The sequence below is a fragment of the Moschus berezovskii genome, chromosome 22 (genome assembly GCF_049115385.1).
Source record: "Moschus berezovskii isolate FMDL1 chromosome 22, NW_MosBer_1.0, whole genome shotgun sequence".
Classification (NCBI taxonomy): Eukaryota; Metazoa; Chordata; class Mammalia; order Artiodactyla; family Moschidae; genus Moschus; species Moschus berezovskii.
Genome location: NC_142481.1, coordinates 40442339 through 40456629, shown reverse-complemented (window position 1 = coordinate 40456629; position 14291 = coordinate 40442339). Strand labels below are relative to the sequence as shown.

Sequence of the window (14291 nt, the reverse complement as noted above, 5' to 3'; positions counted from 1 at the left end):
TAAGGTGAGGTCCCTAAGGCCTCACTTGAAAAAATTAAAGATTTATAATATTGACTTTTGTTAGAAGGATTATTGTAACCCCTTAATGACATCCAAAGTTTTCTAAAAGAAATGGAGCTACATCTTCAGTAAGAGCACTAAAGTCAATATATATGGTAGAAAATCAAATTATCCTTGAAAATTCTTGCAGTGGGCTTCTCCCAAAATATAGCATAGATGGTTTTGTATATGCCTCATTATGTCTCAGTAAGTATACCAGCATAATTTCTACCAGAGTTGGAAACAAGGCCATTCTTCCACTAAGCATCGCATAAAGTAGCTGCATTTTACGGGCCAGGTACTAGAAAAGATGGGTTTCCCAGGTGGCTTAGTGGTAAAATATCCACCTGCCAATGCAGGAGACTCAGAAGACGCAGGTTTGATTCCTGGGTCAGGAAGATCCCCTGGAAAAGGAAGTGGCAACTCACTCCAGTATTCTTGCCTAGAAAATCCCACAGACCAAGGAGCCTGGCAGGCTATAGTCCACGGGGTTGCAAAAGAGTTGGACACAACTGAGCATGCCTGCACTAGAAAAAATACTTTTTGTTTTTCGTTTCCTTCTTTTTCTTCCTACATGCATATAGTTGAATTAGAGGGACATGAAATGCAACACAGCTGAACACAAATTGTAAAGATAATGAATTTATTCTACAAATAAAATCTGCAGGCAACATGGTAGTGACAAAAGTTAAAGTCTACAAATTGAAAAACTATTACAATATACCCTTGAATGTCAAGTCTCTATTAACACTTGGAAATTTTCCCCAAGTAACCTGTCAGCTTTGCAGCACTTTTCTATAGTGTAAGTCTATCTTTATTCCTTTACAGAGAAACTGCTTACCCCCCTGCAAGAAGTCAGTTTTTTCTCAAAAGTATCTCTCTAGAAATAAGAACAAAATCTAGTTTGTGGAAAAATGTTTTTTTTTATATATCTAGCTACAAGTTATTTAAAATAGTCTGTATGTTTTGAAATCATAGACAAATCCAGTTAAAGCAAAAATACCACAAAAATGTAGATGTTCTCTTTGTCTCCCCTTCCATACACACAAAATCAATTCTAGTCTTAAAAAGACTATGTAATTATCATATGACCCACAATCACACTCCTGGGCATTTATCCCAGGAAAATGAAAACTTATGTTCACATAAAAATCTGTACATGCATGTTTATTCGTAATAGTGAAAAACCAGAAACAGCATTGAAGTCTCAACTGGTACAATGGTTAAACAAACTGTGGGGCAACCATACCATGGGCTATTACCCAACCATAAAAAGAACAGAATATTGATACATGCAAGTTGAATCTCCAGAAAATTGTGCTGAGTGAGAAAAGTCAATCCCAAGAGGTTATATACTATATGATTCCATTTATAGAACATCCTTGAAAAGAAAAATAAATTATAGGAAAGGAGAACAGCCTAGTGATTGCTAAGATTAAGGAAGAGGAGCAGGAGAGAATCCTGCTCCTTTGTTTAAGACTATAAAAGGACAGAGTTAGGAATCCTTCTGGTGATGGAAGTTCTGTATCTGGGCTGTAATGATGCCAATGTCCAGGTTGTGATACTTTCCCTACTGAGGGGAAACTTACTAACTAAAGGCACAGAGGACCTCTCCATTATTTAGTAAAACTGCATGTGAAATCTGTAATTATCTCAAAATATAAAGTTTAATTAAAAATAAAAAATATTCTAGCCTAAAAAATTTACTTTGCTGTACGGAGATCTGAGCTTAAGAATTTATCATAGCACTTTGTGAAAATACAGAAGTGGATGAAGTACAAACTGGGTCATGTACAAAACAGTCACTCACACTACTTCTTCGGGTGTCAGCAGCATCTGTGCATCTCTCCAATCCCCTCACTAAGGGCTACCTCTGGTCAGACATACCCCTTGACAGTGTTCACACCACAGAAGCCAGAGGCCTGCCTGCCACAGAGGAATCCTTCTGTTTTTCCTTCAGCCACCACAAAGGCCACAACAAGGAATTTCCCAATGACAAGGCAACCCCTCATTAGTCAGTCTGCCCAAATGTAAGAACTCTGTGGAAGATTGGATTTCAACCTTTATATAAACCAAATATTCAAACACGTAACAAATGCTCTCCCAGTTGAGATGATTTTTCCCTCATATCTGAGTTGAGCTAATAGATTTTTTGAAAAGAAAATGTTCCATTCCAGAGGGACTACTATAGAGAATTAAAATTATATATATGGATACCTTTTAAGTCTTTCTTCTTCCATAAATATAATAGGGTCACATTAGAAAGTGATTTTAAACCTATTCTAATGATATCAGATTGCCAGAAGAACTGCTATAATGGAGAAAGTGATTTTTCTCAGGGGGGACCCCTCTTTTTTAGGTATAAACATTCATTCAGTCCAATAAAGTCATTTTAGAAAAAAAGTCAATATATAAAATTGACTTTATTTTTTCTATACTTTGATTAAAACAGCATTCAGTAACATACTATAATGCTAAGCATTTCAAATAAAATTGGTGATCAAGAATGACATAACCTCCTTCTGCATGACAACTGTGGATTTTAATTGGAAAAATCCTATAATCTATAAATAAGAATATCCAAAACATATTTAAACCACTTGAGCACTTGATTTTTCCATGTCCTTTGCATCTAGATTGAACAGACCACAGGAAATTTCAAAGACTGATTGCTGAATCTAAAAGAAAAAACAAAAAAATCTATTTAGTTGTCATGATCACTGTCACCATTAGCCCCTAATATCTTCTTATACTTCACCAACCTCACTTAATTTTGCCCAGCTGCTTTATGCTTGGGAGAAAGACAAATCACTAATCAATCATGTACACTAATTAAAAATGCTACCTTTTGGAGGCACTGTAATACCTTAGTAATAGGGGTGAGGATTTCCTCGAACTGCTTACTTTTAAACATTTTTGATAACACATGAGCCAGGATGCAGTGAACATTTGCAAACGCTTAATGCTAGAGTCTACATAAAATATCAAATTGACCCCCCCCCAAAATGGCAGTACAATTCTGCAACTGGTTGAGGTCACATGGAAAATAGAATTATATGCTAATTTGTTCCTATATTAAGTTATCATAGAAGGTCAGACCAAACAGAGTAAAATGAATTCTGGAAAAAAATTAACTAAGTAGATTGGTATGTACCGTATCAAAGTAAACTGTTTATCTTAATAGATACAAATGCAAGAAAGGTTTTTCAAACGGGGGTATTTTCTCCTTTTTGAAAAAAATAAATGTTTTAACCAACCCCAGGCAATGACTTGCATGATTTAAAAACACTTTATCTAAATAGTTTTTCCCTAAAGGAGAACAAGGGCAGGATATTTTTTTTTCAAGGGGAGAAAAGAAATGGAAAAGGGCAGAGTATCCAAAAGAGAATAATTTCCCCATAAAAAGCTTTATCTATGTACTTATTAAATTTTACTCACATAAATAGTTCTGCACATGTATTATAAAATGAATAGCCAGGTTTAAACTACATGATGGGGTCAGGAGGTGCTTACCATATACATTTATTATTTTACTCCAAAATAAGCTAAACAACAACATAGATGTTTTCCTTAACACAGATTTGTCTCAAGAAAATATGTTTTATTTTTTTAAATTACTGAGGAGAAAGATCTATATTTATTTTTTTCTGGAGGGTATATTCTGTAGATGAGCCTTATCCGTAGGTAAGTTCTAAGCATATGAGATCAACTTATAAAACTATAAATCAAATTAATGGTTGAAGAATTTGGGCTATCAGTTTCATATATGATGATGGTGCAAGCTTTATATTTCTATTTTCAAAGATCTTTTAAAGAAAAAGGGAAAGAATTTGGAGGAGAGGATAATGGAGAACTAAAATCTTACAGCATTTGAAACCAAGGGACCAGTATTTTATAAAGTATCCAGTTTATTGCAGGACACAACTAGGATGAGTAACAGAAATCATCTGTCTCACACCCTCAGGCAAATTCCTGGGGAAAAAAAAACAAAATGATCATTTTTGTTCTAGAGTCTATCCTATTTTCCATTAAAAGATCTGTTTGTATTTTTCATTTTATTGCAACGTTTCCCAAGCAGTGCTGCAAGAGAACTAGCATTCACAAAGAGTCATCTGAAGTTTCTTTAAATCAAAACTCAGGTTTAATTTCTAAAGGGACTTTACCTATTGCTTTCAATAAAATTTCATTACTGTTAGTTATCATAAAATATGTTAGGTTTTCATGCAATACCAGTTTAGGCATAAGATCTTCAGGCTCCTCGATGAACTATAAAACGAAGCTATATACTACTTTACTATCATTCTTGTTTGAAGGACCTTATATTTTAGGGCCTTAATCCATTAAGAAGTTGAGAATTACATTTGAAAAGGAGTGGAAAGTCTAGGAAAAATGGAAACATGTACTGCTGCCTAAAATATCAGGACTTAAGTAAATTAATCTTCATTCCCAGTGAAAGCAATCTGATGTCCAGGGACTGGGAATTATTCTACCATAAAATACAGCACATTAAATACTACAATAGACCCATTTGAAATGTCTTAACATAATTATTATGTCATCTACAAATGACTGGATATAGACTTATATGTTAATATTCAATACCAGAGGTTCTAATGCAAAAGATGCTGAAATAGTAAATATATTAAGTTGATTAAAGGTAACAGCAAGTAAATCAGTATCTCTTCTATGACTAAAAGTAAGACTCCAAATAAGATTTGAAAAAGAATCGATAAAAGCAAGGGCAGAATATTTAGAACCTGGTTATCACAAATAACACTATCATTCTGATGGTTTGCATATAAAACTCCTTATCTCCACTAGCTAGTTGAAAAGAATGAAAAGCTTCTTACAACCAGCTAAAAAGAAAGTCTTTACCATGCTCCTTGAAAAAGCTCATTTTCACATTACTCAGGCTTCATTATGCTAAATCAATATTCGTTTAGTCACTGGGGTTATTGACATATTTTAAAATAAAAGTATACCCTTCAGCTACTGCACTCATTACAGGTAATTTGTCTTGTCAGAGAGCAGGGAATATTATCCTAGTCTTTCAGGGGCTGACAGCCCATGGAAATACCTCCCCATGGTTACAACTGTAAATAATTTTAAGGTAAAATATTGAAAAATCAATGACTGTTTCCTGCAATCTGTCACAAACAAATCAATCATAATCTGTACTGCCAGAGAGTATGATTTGAAGGAGATGGGAGCAGATGTAATTCTTGGCTGGAATCTCTCATTTCAAAATCACTTCACATAATGGTGTCATCATTTAAACACTTAACAGTCAGCGCAACTGCCACTGTAACATCTAGTTGGACAAAACCACAAGGAGGAGGAGGAGAAAATGCCATCACTATTATGTTAACAAACATTTAATTTAAATGGTTGCTGTATTAGGGAATTTCAGCTGAAAACAGTTTTACCTGCCCCCTTTCACAGTTTTAAATTAATCAAGGCTGATTTTCTATGTACTAATGCTTAATAAATTAGTCTATGACTAAAGCACATATTCCTTTTATTTTAAAAGTCCATTATAGAGAACAAAACTTGGAATTAATAAATAAAACATTTGGATTTTAGAATAATCCATAATTCTATCTATATTTCAAAGACAAAAAAATAGTGTCATAGATGTCAAGATTATACTTTTAAAGTAGGTTTAAAGGTCTTAGTTGCCCAGATATTAAATTTTATATTTTCCTTCTATTAATAAATATTACATTTCAACTTTGTAATATTGAAGCACAATTTAGACTGATGACCAAGACTTAGTCAATTTAAAAATACCCTTGTATTCCATACACAAGCTATACCATAGATTGATATTTTAAAAGCTGGAGTAATAACCCAAGTAATATGAAGTGTAAAAGTTGGTCAAGGTCATAATATTGAATTGTTCTGCAAATGTAAACTGCCTTCCAAGTAATCACTTTTAGATAATTTTTTTCCAGGCCACATGTTAACACCTCTTCAGCTGCTTCCAACCTCTACCTAGGCCAGAATAAAAGAATCTGAGATTGGTATGCTGCTTCTTCCTATTGTACTAACCAAAAATGTCATTTGACTTAAAGATTACAGAGTCTTCTTGAAGTATTTTGTTTTTAACTCTATACTAGCTCTTTAATAGAAGAAACTGGTTTTAGCTACTACTGCCGTTGTTTATCCATTTCCCAATTATATAATTAGACATCATAAAGTCCTTCATTATTCCATTAACATCCTTCTATAGCTATAGTTTGGGGAGTAGATATAAGTATATCATTTTTCTTAAAAAGGAAAAAAAATTACATAAATACCATAACACAATTTAAGCCTTTATAAACATTCTTCGAAATAGAATGATTGAATGATAGACTGATATTTTATAAAAGGATTTGACTCTGTTTTTAATTTAACTTGAACAGTCAAGGCAGCAGCATAGCCTGAAAAGATGGAAGCTTTTCTTTTTGATACAAATTTTCTAATTTTTTATTTTTGTTGTTCAAGAATCTTAGATTCACTCTTGGACACCAACATTAGGTTTTTGGAACTGAAAAAGCATGCGGAGAAATGCTCAAAGATCTCATCCAGAGTAAAACAGAGTCCTCCATTCCATGTGAATCCCTGCAACAGCTGCAAAGAGAGCAGCAAGCCAACCTAGTGAGAGGAAAGGGAAAGTATTACCCACAGCCCAGGATTACACAAAAAATGGAAAGGGACCTAAAGCCTGACAACTAGGGAGGAACCCGAGTGGCGGAGCTCCCGGCTTCCCGTGTGTTACAGCAGCCCTGGCTGGGCCTGGAGAGCTCCTTGGCAGAGCTCTGGAACCAGTTGTCAACCAGCGAGTCTCCCACTCTGAGCTGGGTGGTGGCTGACAGTAAACTGCCCTGCAGACAGCATGTTCCCCTAGAGAAGGCAACAAAGCCAGGGAGGTAAATGAGAACAGCTAAGCAACTGCTCAATGTGTGCACATCAACCACACACTAAACTGACACCTACTGGGATGGGGTAGGCCACCATCACAGATCTAATTCTCAGAAAGAAGCTATTTTAAGGGTGCTGAGTAGGCCTAGCTGAGATTTCTCAGCCCTCCCAACACAGCAGCTCAAAAACTCAGCAGAGAAAAATCAGATTGTTTCCATACCCCAAATTTAAAGAAATTGTTGCCTCTTAGATAAAGTTCTTATATGTAATAAAGGCACAGGATTACAGAGAAAAGTATTCTCTTAAAAGAGATAATATTACCTCCCTATCTTCAGAATCTCCTCCTTCCAAAAGCCAGTACAGTGGCTCCATTATGGACTGTAGATTCTTAAAGAGAAAAACAGCAAGAGTTAGCTTCATCTTTCCTACCACTTCCTTCCTTCATTGAATTACAATTTAATTACCTATACTTCAATTGATTTTATCCCTGAATGATATATTTCTCAAAAAGCATACCCTAACCATTTCCACCAGAGAACATTTAGTATAACCGTCTCAATTAATCAAATATAATCTATTATTGTTGGAAAGGACATGCTTTCTTCATCTTTTCAAGAGTAGGGAACTCCCTTCCACACACCTATGTTATATAAAATGAGAATTAGTTTTAATATATTTGAATACCATTAATATATAAGTAATAAATATAAATCTTAATAAATTTTGTTGAATAACATATAAAATCCAACCAATTTGCCTATATGTTTAGATTTTCCTATATTCATTCTTAGGAAAGAAAAAAAAATCTAATCCTCCATCTTTTAAATTCAACAAGTTTATAAGTGGTTAAAAAAACAAAACCAAGACCAAAAACTAAGCTTAAAGACAAACAAAGAGGAATCAGATTGTTCACTGTACAACATTTTCTGTTATACAGTGTATCTGTGTGTTTCCTAAGTCACTAGACTTCAGCTCTTGGTCATACATGAAAACCTATAAGGCTCAATCAGTTATAGAAGAACACAAAGGTGCTATTTAAAAACAATTAGATATTACTTCATTTAATATTGAGAATCACTTTAATGCCTTTGAAAGTATTCACAGAGAAGCACTGATTCTATAGCAGACTGTACTCGAGTTGCCTTCTGTAGAAGTAGCTTGTTTTGGTCCTCCAACCATCTTTTTTACTTAAGAAAATATTCTCTATCACTGAATCTAGTACTTTGCTCTCCGCACTAGACAACACAAATATTCTGCACAATTTTGTTTTTCTTATAGCTTTTCTCCTCTGCTTGTGTTCAGCAGCCCCTATTCTGCTGAGAAGGGACAAGTTTTGTGCACACCTGTATGTCCTTTGTCATTAAGAGAGTTTAGTATCTATGACTAGAGCTGATACTCCAATTATATTTATTCTAAAAAGAATTGGGGTAATGAAAATAATAAAAAGCTGTAATTTGATAGAAATATTTCCTTCAAATAATAATTCTATCTTTATAACACATCATAACCTTAGTCTTGATTTTTATGAAAAGCACTGAGTTCATAAATTTCACTATCCAAAGATACCGTTAAAAAATAAATCATTCAGTATATTTCCACGAAGCAAAATGTTCCTACTTATTAATACATTTGTAAAATTGTAATAAAGGCCTCAAGCGATGCTCTTTCCATTCTATACTTAGACCGTCCCTATTATCAATATAAATACTTTGGTAAAACAAACACTGGTGCTATTTGGGTTTACTCCCAAATATACAAGCACAACTGTGCAGACACTCACTCACAGATGAGCGTGGGGATGCTCAAGGACAGATTTCAGTCCACGCTTGGAGGAACCCCACAGTTCAGAATTGAACTTAGCTGCAAAAAATACAAAAATGTATTACGGAAGCATCATACTCATAACCTGCACAGAAAATAAAAATGATTCTGTTTAAGGAAATATAGAAGTCTGGTTAAATACTTCTGAGATATTAGATATGAATATCTAATCTAATTTTCCCCAAGGTATCAGTTTATATTACCGCAAATAAACAAGACTGTATCAAGGTGTGGAATATCATTAACCTGAGAAAAGGCTAGAGAAATGGATTACAAAAAAGATAACTGCAGGAGAAAATTATATTCTCTTCTCCTGAACAAATGTTAAGTGCATCCTCACTAACAAAGATTTAAACTTTAACTACATTTGTATATACTGGTTTTCAATTTTGAGACATCTAAGTTAATTTACCACACTAAATTGGTACTTAGGTATACTCCAGCTATAAAAATACTACAGATTTATGAAGAAGTTAAGTCATGAGTACCACACTCCTGAGTAGTGCTATGAAAGCAAGTCAGAGTCATTACTGAACAATAATAATAATAATTCCAAGGTTTTACATCTTCTCAGAGTTGTATCAGCTGCTATTAAGGACAATTATCTCTATAAAAACAGCTAACATTTATACCAAAAAGATGTTAAAACTACAGGAGTCAACACAATGTAGACACTGAAGGGAAATATGTAAAGATATTGAGGTTCTACCACACAAAACAGGCTCTGCTATCTCAGAGTTAAAACGTTATTCCAAAATATACTGTTTTCATAATCTATTTTACAAAACATGTTTAATTCACTCAGGATCACATGATCTCATTTACTTGCACATTATCAACTGAAAAACACTGAAAATTTCCCCAAGATTTCTATACTGTAAAAATATATAATTATATATTAAAACCAGATGACAGGTAATTAGCTCATATTCTGATTTCTTTTAACATAGCATTTCTTATTTTTTTTTTTAACATAGCATTTCATACTTGACAATAATAGATGGATAATAACACTGGGATGCTGATACTGGCTGCCAGAAAAAAAATTTTTGATGGGGGATTTGGGGGATAACTAAAGCAATTATCTCAAAACTAATGCTCCTGTTTTCCTTTCAGCAAACAAGTCTAAATAAATTATTCTTTGATTTTAGTTTCCCATATAATTCCAGGCAGCTAATTATCCCTGGAGTCACGAGTAAGCTGTGACTCTATACCTGGCCTCTCCGATCATAATGCCTATGGCCTCCTCCACTTTCATTTCCTTTTTCTACAATGAGTTTTAATATTAAAGAAAAACACTCACACATCTTACATACACACTGATGGACAGCCAGCTTCCAGGAAATCATGAGCTACAAAGAGAGGGGGGAAATCTTAATGCAATACTTATGTTGAAGGGTATTAGGTGCTGGGTAAGCCAAGGGGTAATATAATCAACAGCATCCGTCTTGCTATTGTTTTGGCATTCAGAGATTTGAAGTAAAGGGCAGTAATATTATTTTAGTGGTCATCCAGGTTATGATTCAGATCTTTAAACTAATAAGAATCTAAATGCACTATCTTCACTTGCTCATCAATTCGAATTTACAGAAACACATTTTGGAAGAAATAAAACAGTTTTCTTCTGTGTCTGGAAATAAAACAAGCCATTCCATAAACAATGTAGCTAAGTACTTGAGAAGAAAAAAGAAAATGTTTTAGATCATGAAAACATCCTAAGAGACTTTTAAAAAAAAAAAAATGAAGGACTTAAATTTCTTATATATTTACTTTTTCATTATATTCTTGTTTCTCCACATTAACCATGTCTTCCTCTACATATTTTTTTCTGAATACTAATAAACGTTTGCTTAATAACATACTAGGCTATTCATGCTTTCCTTTCTAAATCAGAAACCATTATTCCACAAAGATGGAGCACAAAGAAAGCCGACAGAGGCATTGCCAAAAAAGCCACAAGTAGTATCAATACATGCCAGAACACTTAACATTGAACTATCATTTCTCTCAAACTTCTGCTGCCAAAGTGCTCACAAAATCTGGAACTCAAAGACAGATTTCTAGTGCAATTAAATTCTCCAGAAGCAAACTGTACAAAAATATGCCGCCCTTCTTATGTCACCATTTTATAGACAACATTTTCTCAGGATCTTAATTAAGATAACGATGCACACCTGTGTCAACATTCTCTGGCAAGACAGCCTTATCAATCATAATCCTTTAAGTACACTCCAAAACAGCAAAGCGATATGACAGAAGCAATCTGTTGCCTTTCCTAGCCTCAGTGTTGTGTCTCTCCCACAAGAATGAGGAGATCTTTAAAATACAGCAGATCTACTTTTATAAGTCTTTAAAGTTTTTACTGTAAACAGTTATTAAACTAAATAAACAGGAATAACCTCTTTTGCACTTGATTTAAACAATGACAACTGTACAGCCAAAACTCTAAAAGCAAGCTCCACACCATGTCTTAGCAATACAATTTGTGTCTGTTATTTTAAAGTTCTAAATTTTAAGAGTAATGCGTAACAGGATCCGTGCAGACATGACAAACCAATAAACCCTTAGGAAGTTTTAAAATTAGAATGTTTTAAAGTCTTTCATTAAGATCAAGGCATGCCTAGCCCTAACCTAAGTGCAAATGTTCAGAAAGATACAAATGCACTAGTAAGCGGAAAAGAAAAAGAGTCGTCTTGGTAACCTGGAACCAGAGGGAGTTAGTTCCTGCCTGCCGGCGGGGGAGAAAGCTTCAGTGACAGGAGATGAGTTAAACTACTGCTAAAAGTAAGCAGGCTCCCAAACTGGAAAGCTGATGAATAAAGCGGGGAAAGGAGGGAGGCGAGAGAAAGGAACGCATCCAAGGCTAAAAGTTAAAACCTCGGGTTTACCAGCAAAAACGGAAAGCTTTCACATGAAAACAGAGAAGACCCGCCAGATGCTATCTGAATCCCGCCTGCCTGCTAATGATCAGCTCTTCCCTCTCGCATATTAACATGAGTCTATCTCAGACGCCGGGCGGCGGTGGCCAGCCGAGCAGCAGAGCCATCAATGTGCAAATAAAGCAGAAAATAGAGACATCCTTAAGAAATGAGTCTCAAATTTGACGCAGAACGGAGGTGACAACCACAGCAAGAGAACCATAAATTCTAAATGCTTCAATATCTTTCAGGATTCTCTCCAAGTCCTTGACACCAAAAAGAAGACAGTATTAGAAAACCGGGGGGTGGCGGGGGGCGGGAAGGAGTTGTTAAGTACGGTGTGTGCGTGTGTGTGTTGGGGGGGAGCGGGGGTTGCCCAGAGTGGCAGGATGATGTAATGAGGATGTCTGTGTTGACAGATTCAGATTCTCGGTGGCACAGACCTCCAGGGCTCCGTTTCCGAGATCAGCATCCTGGACCAGAGCCGAGAGGGTGAAGCCGCCGCGCGTGGATGGAGGGGACCACGCCCACCCGCTGGGGGGACCGTCACACCACAAGAATCCCGCCCCACGTTCGCGCGGCCCGTGCCTACCGAGAGCCCGCAGGGGCGCAGGGCACCACCGCGTCCATCCCGTCCACGGGCGGACGTGGCCGCGGCTCGCGAGGCGGGAAGCCCGGCCGAGACGCGGGCGGTGCGCGGTGGCAGGGTGGACGCGGGGCTCACCTCTCCTCCGCGGCGCGGGAGCGTGAGCCGCGGACGCTCCCTCGCGGCTGGCGCAAGCCCCCGGCGGGCGGCGCGCGCGGGCCGCCAGCGACCGTTAGCGCGAGGGGCTGCGGCGGCGGCGGAGGCGGGCGGAGCCGGGGGCGGGCGCTGCGGCGCTGGAGGGCCGCACGAGCCGGAGCGACGCGAGAAGGGCGGGGACGCTCCTGGGCACTCCCCGCGGTCACCCCGGCCTAGCCCGAGCCCCGGAGGACACTGCCCCCTTGGCTGCCTGAGAGGCCGCCAGCGGTCGTCTCCGCGCGCTCGGGGCTGCTCGGCCTCGCCTCAGTCGCGGCCGGTTCGCTGCCACCTCAGCTGGGCTGTGGCCGCCACGGCCGCCGCTGGCTTCCCGTCTCCATGACAATAGGGCGCCGACGCCCCGCCCCGCCCCGCCCCCTCGGCGCCTAGACTCGGAGGGAAGCGGGCTCACGTCGCCGAGGGGCGGAGCCTATAGAGGCCAGCGTCCAATTAGAGGTGAAGGCAGGGAGGGATGGGGCCGGGCGATTTCAGAAGTTGTAGCAGCATATCCGCCTGAGGGGCGGAGCCTGGGAGAACTGATTGGGGGGGGGAGGAGTCTGCGCGCGTGCGTGAAGTCGCGCTGCAGAGAGTGCGGGTGTGGAGAGTAAGAGTAGGCTTGTGTGCCAGATCCGGCTGGAACTTATGAAATAAAAGTGTATCTCGACTGTCAGAGTCATTGAGGGAAACTTTGTGTCTAGGCATACTTCGGCTTCTGTGTGACTGCATTATAAAAGCCACAAAGTTCCTGATCTACTAGAGTCCCCCAAACTGTGCCAACCCCTGTCCTGGTTCACCAGCGCCCCTGTCTGTCCCAGAGTTCGAGTGCTTCTGTGGCTTGCGGCGGCGCTGGGTGTAGAGACAGGCAAAAGGTCTGTTTTGTATTCTGTGTGGCCTTCGTGGGCAAGGGCTCGGCCTGTGACTCAGTTGTGTTTGCCTTGCCAGCGCCTCGCTGAACAACCAGTGGTTGGGTTGGTCACTCCTCCGCGGACTGTTAGCGGTGGAGCGTGGGCGGGTACGAGTGAGAGTGCGTGCGAACGGGAAGAGGACCCGCACTCTCCACCACCGTCACCCCCGGCCTGGCGGGGCGAGCCAGGTGCAAAGCCCCAAGAAAGGGGCAGCGAGCCATTGCGGGAGAGGGCGTAATGGAGTCCAGAGACCTACTCCGATGTAGCTGCTTCTCCTCCGTCTGGCAGCTCTTGCCCACAACCTCTCTAGAGAAAGATTCCCCCCGTAGTACTGGGTCCCCGGTGTCTCCTCCCTCGCCGTCTGGCGGGGAGTTGGTGGAAGGGAGGCTGAACCGGAGATGTGCAGATGTCCAAGGCCTGCCTCTCGCCCACCTGCTGCTGCTGGTGGAGAAGGACAGTCACCCCGGACTCGCAGCGCCCTGAACGCGGGCATCCATCAGGCTCCCCCTCCATTCATGGGGCCTTCATTCCTGGTCTCCAGCTCTCTTGTGGGTCCTTTAACAAGGGGGAGAAGCCAGGGGAGGGTAGACGGCGATTCGCTTTGGAGCCCAGCCTCCTCGCGAACAAGAAATCCGCTAACTCCGCGATTTACTGTGGCGTAGAAAAAGCAGAGCGTTCGCTGGCGCGCGGTCCGCGGCCTCATTCCCTTTGTGCTTCGGGACGGCGGACCGGCCACCAGGGCCCCGCTTGTGTCGGAACCGCCGCTCCGCCTCCCCGACTTAGCAGGGGAGGAAAGTTGGAAGAAATCGTCGCGCCTGGGATGTGATTGTCATCCTGGGGCCGGCGCTCGAGAGTCTGAGAGAGAGGGAGAGACCGATGGGGGGGGGGGAATAAGAGGAGGGGGGAGAGGAGGGCCGCGGAGGA

General features: G+C 39.7%; 1 protein-coding gene across 1 annotated transcript; it reads right to left on the bottom strand.

Moving 5' to 3' along the window:
* Positions 1 to 320: 320 nt before the first annotated feature.
* On the bottom strand, positions 321 to 13588 carry LOC129547349 (uncharacterized). The gene is made up of 6 exons (XM_055413231.2): positions 13516 to 13588; positions 12277 to 12728; positions 10070 to 10118; positions 8730 to 8805; positions 7267 to 7332; positions 321 to 2717 (listed from the first exon to the last, which is right to left on the bottom strand). The coding sequence occupies exons 1-5, from the start codon at positions 13586 to 13588 to the stop codon at positions 7317 to 7319; spliced, it is 666 nt and encodes a 221-aa protein (XP_055269206.2). The 3' UTR covers positions 321 to 2717; positions 7267 to 7316.
* Between the last annotated feature and the right edge of the window lie 703 nt (positions 13589 to 14291).

Bases quoted from the DNA above. Each gene is read 5' to 3' on its own strand.
- LOC129547349 (XM_055413231.2), bottom strand. From the start codon at position 13,588: ATGGCTCGCTGCCCCTTTCTTGGGGCTTTGCACCTGGCTCGCCCCGCC. The intron at 12,729-13,515 runs GTGCGGGTCCTC...GCCGCGACTGAG, and splicing joins GGGGGTGACGGTGGTGGAGA to GCGAGGCCGAGCAGCCCCGA. The intron at 10,119-12,276 runs GTAGGCACGGGC...CTCTCTTTGTAG, and splicing joins TGCGCCCCTGCGGGCTCTCG to CTCATGATTTCCTGGAAGCT.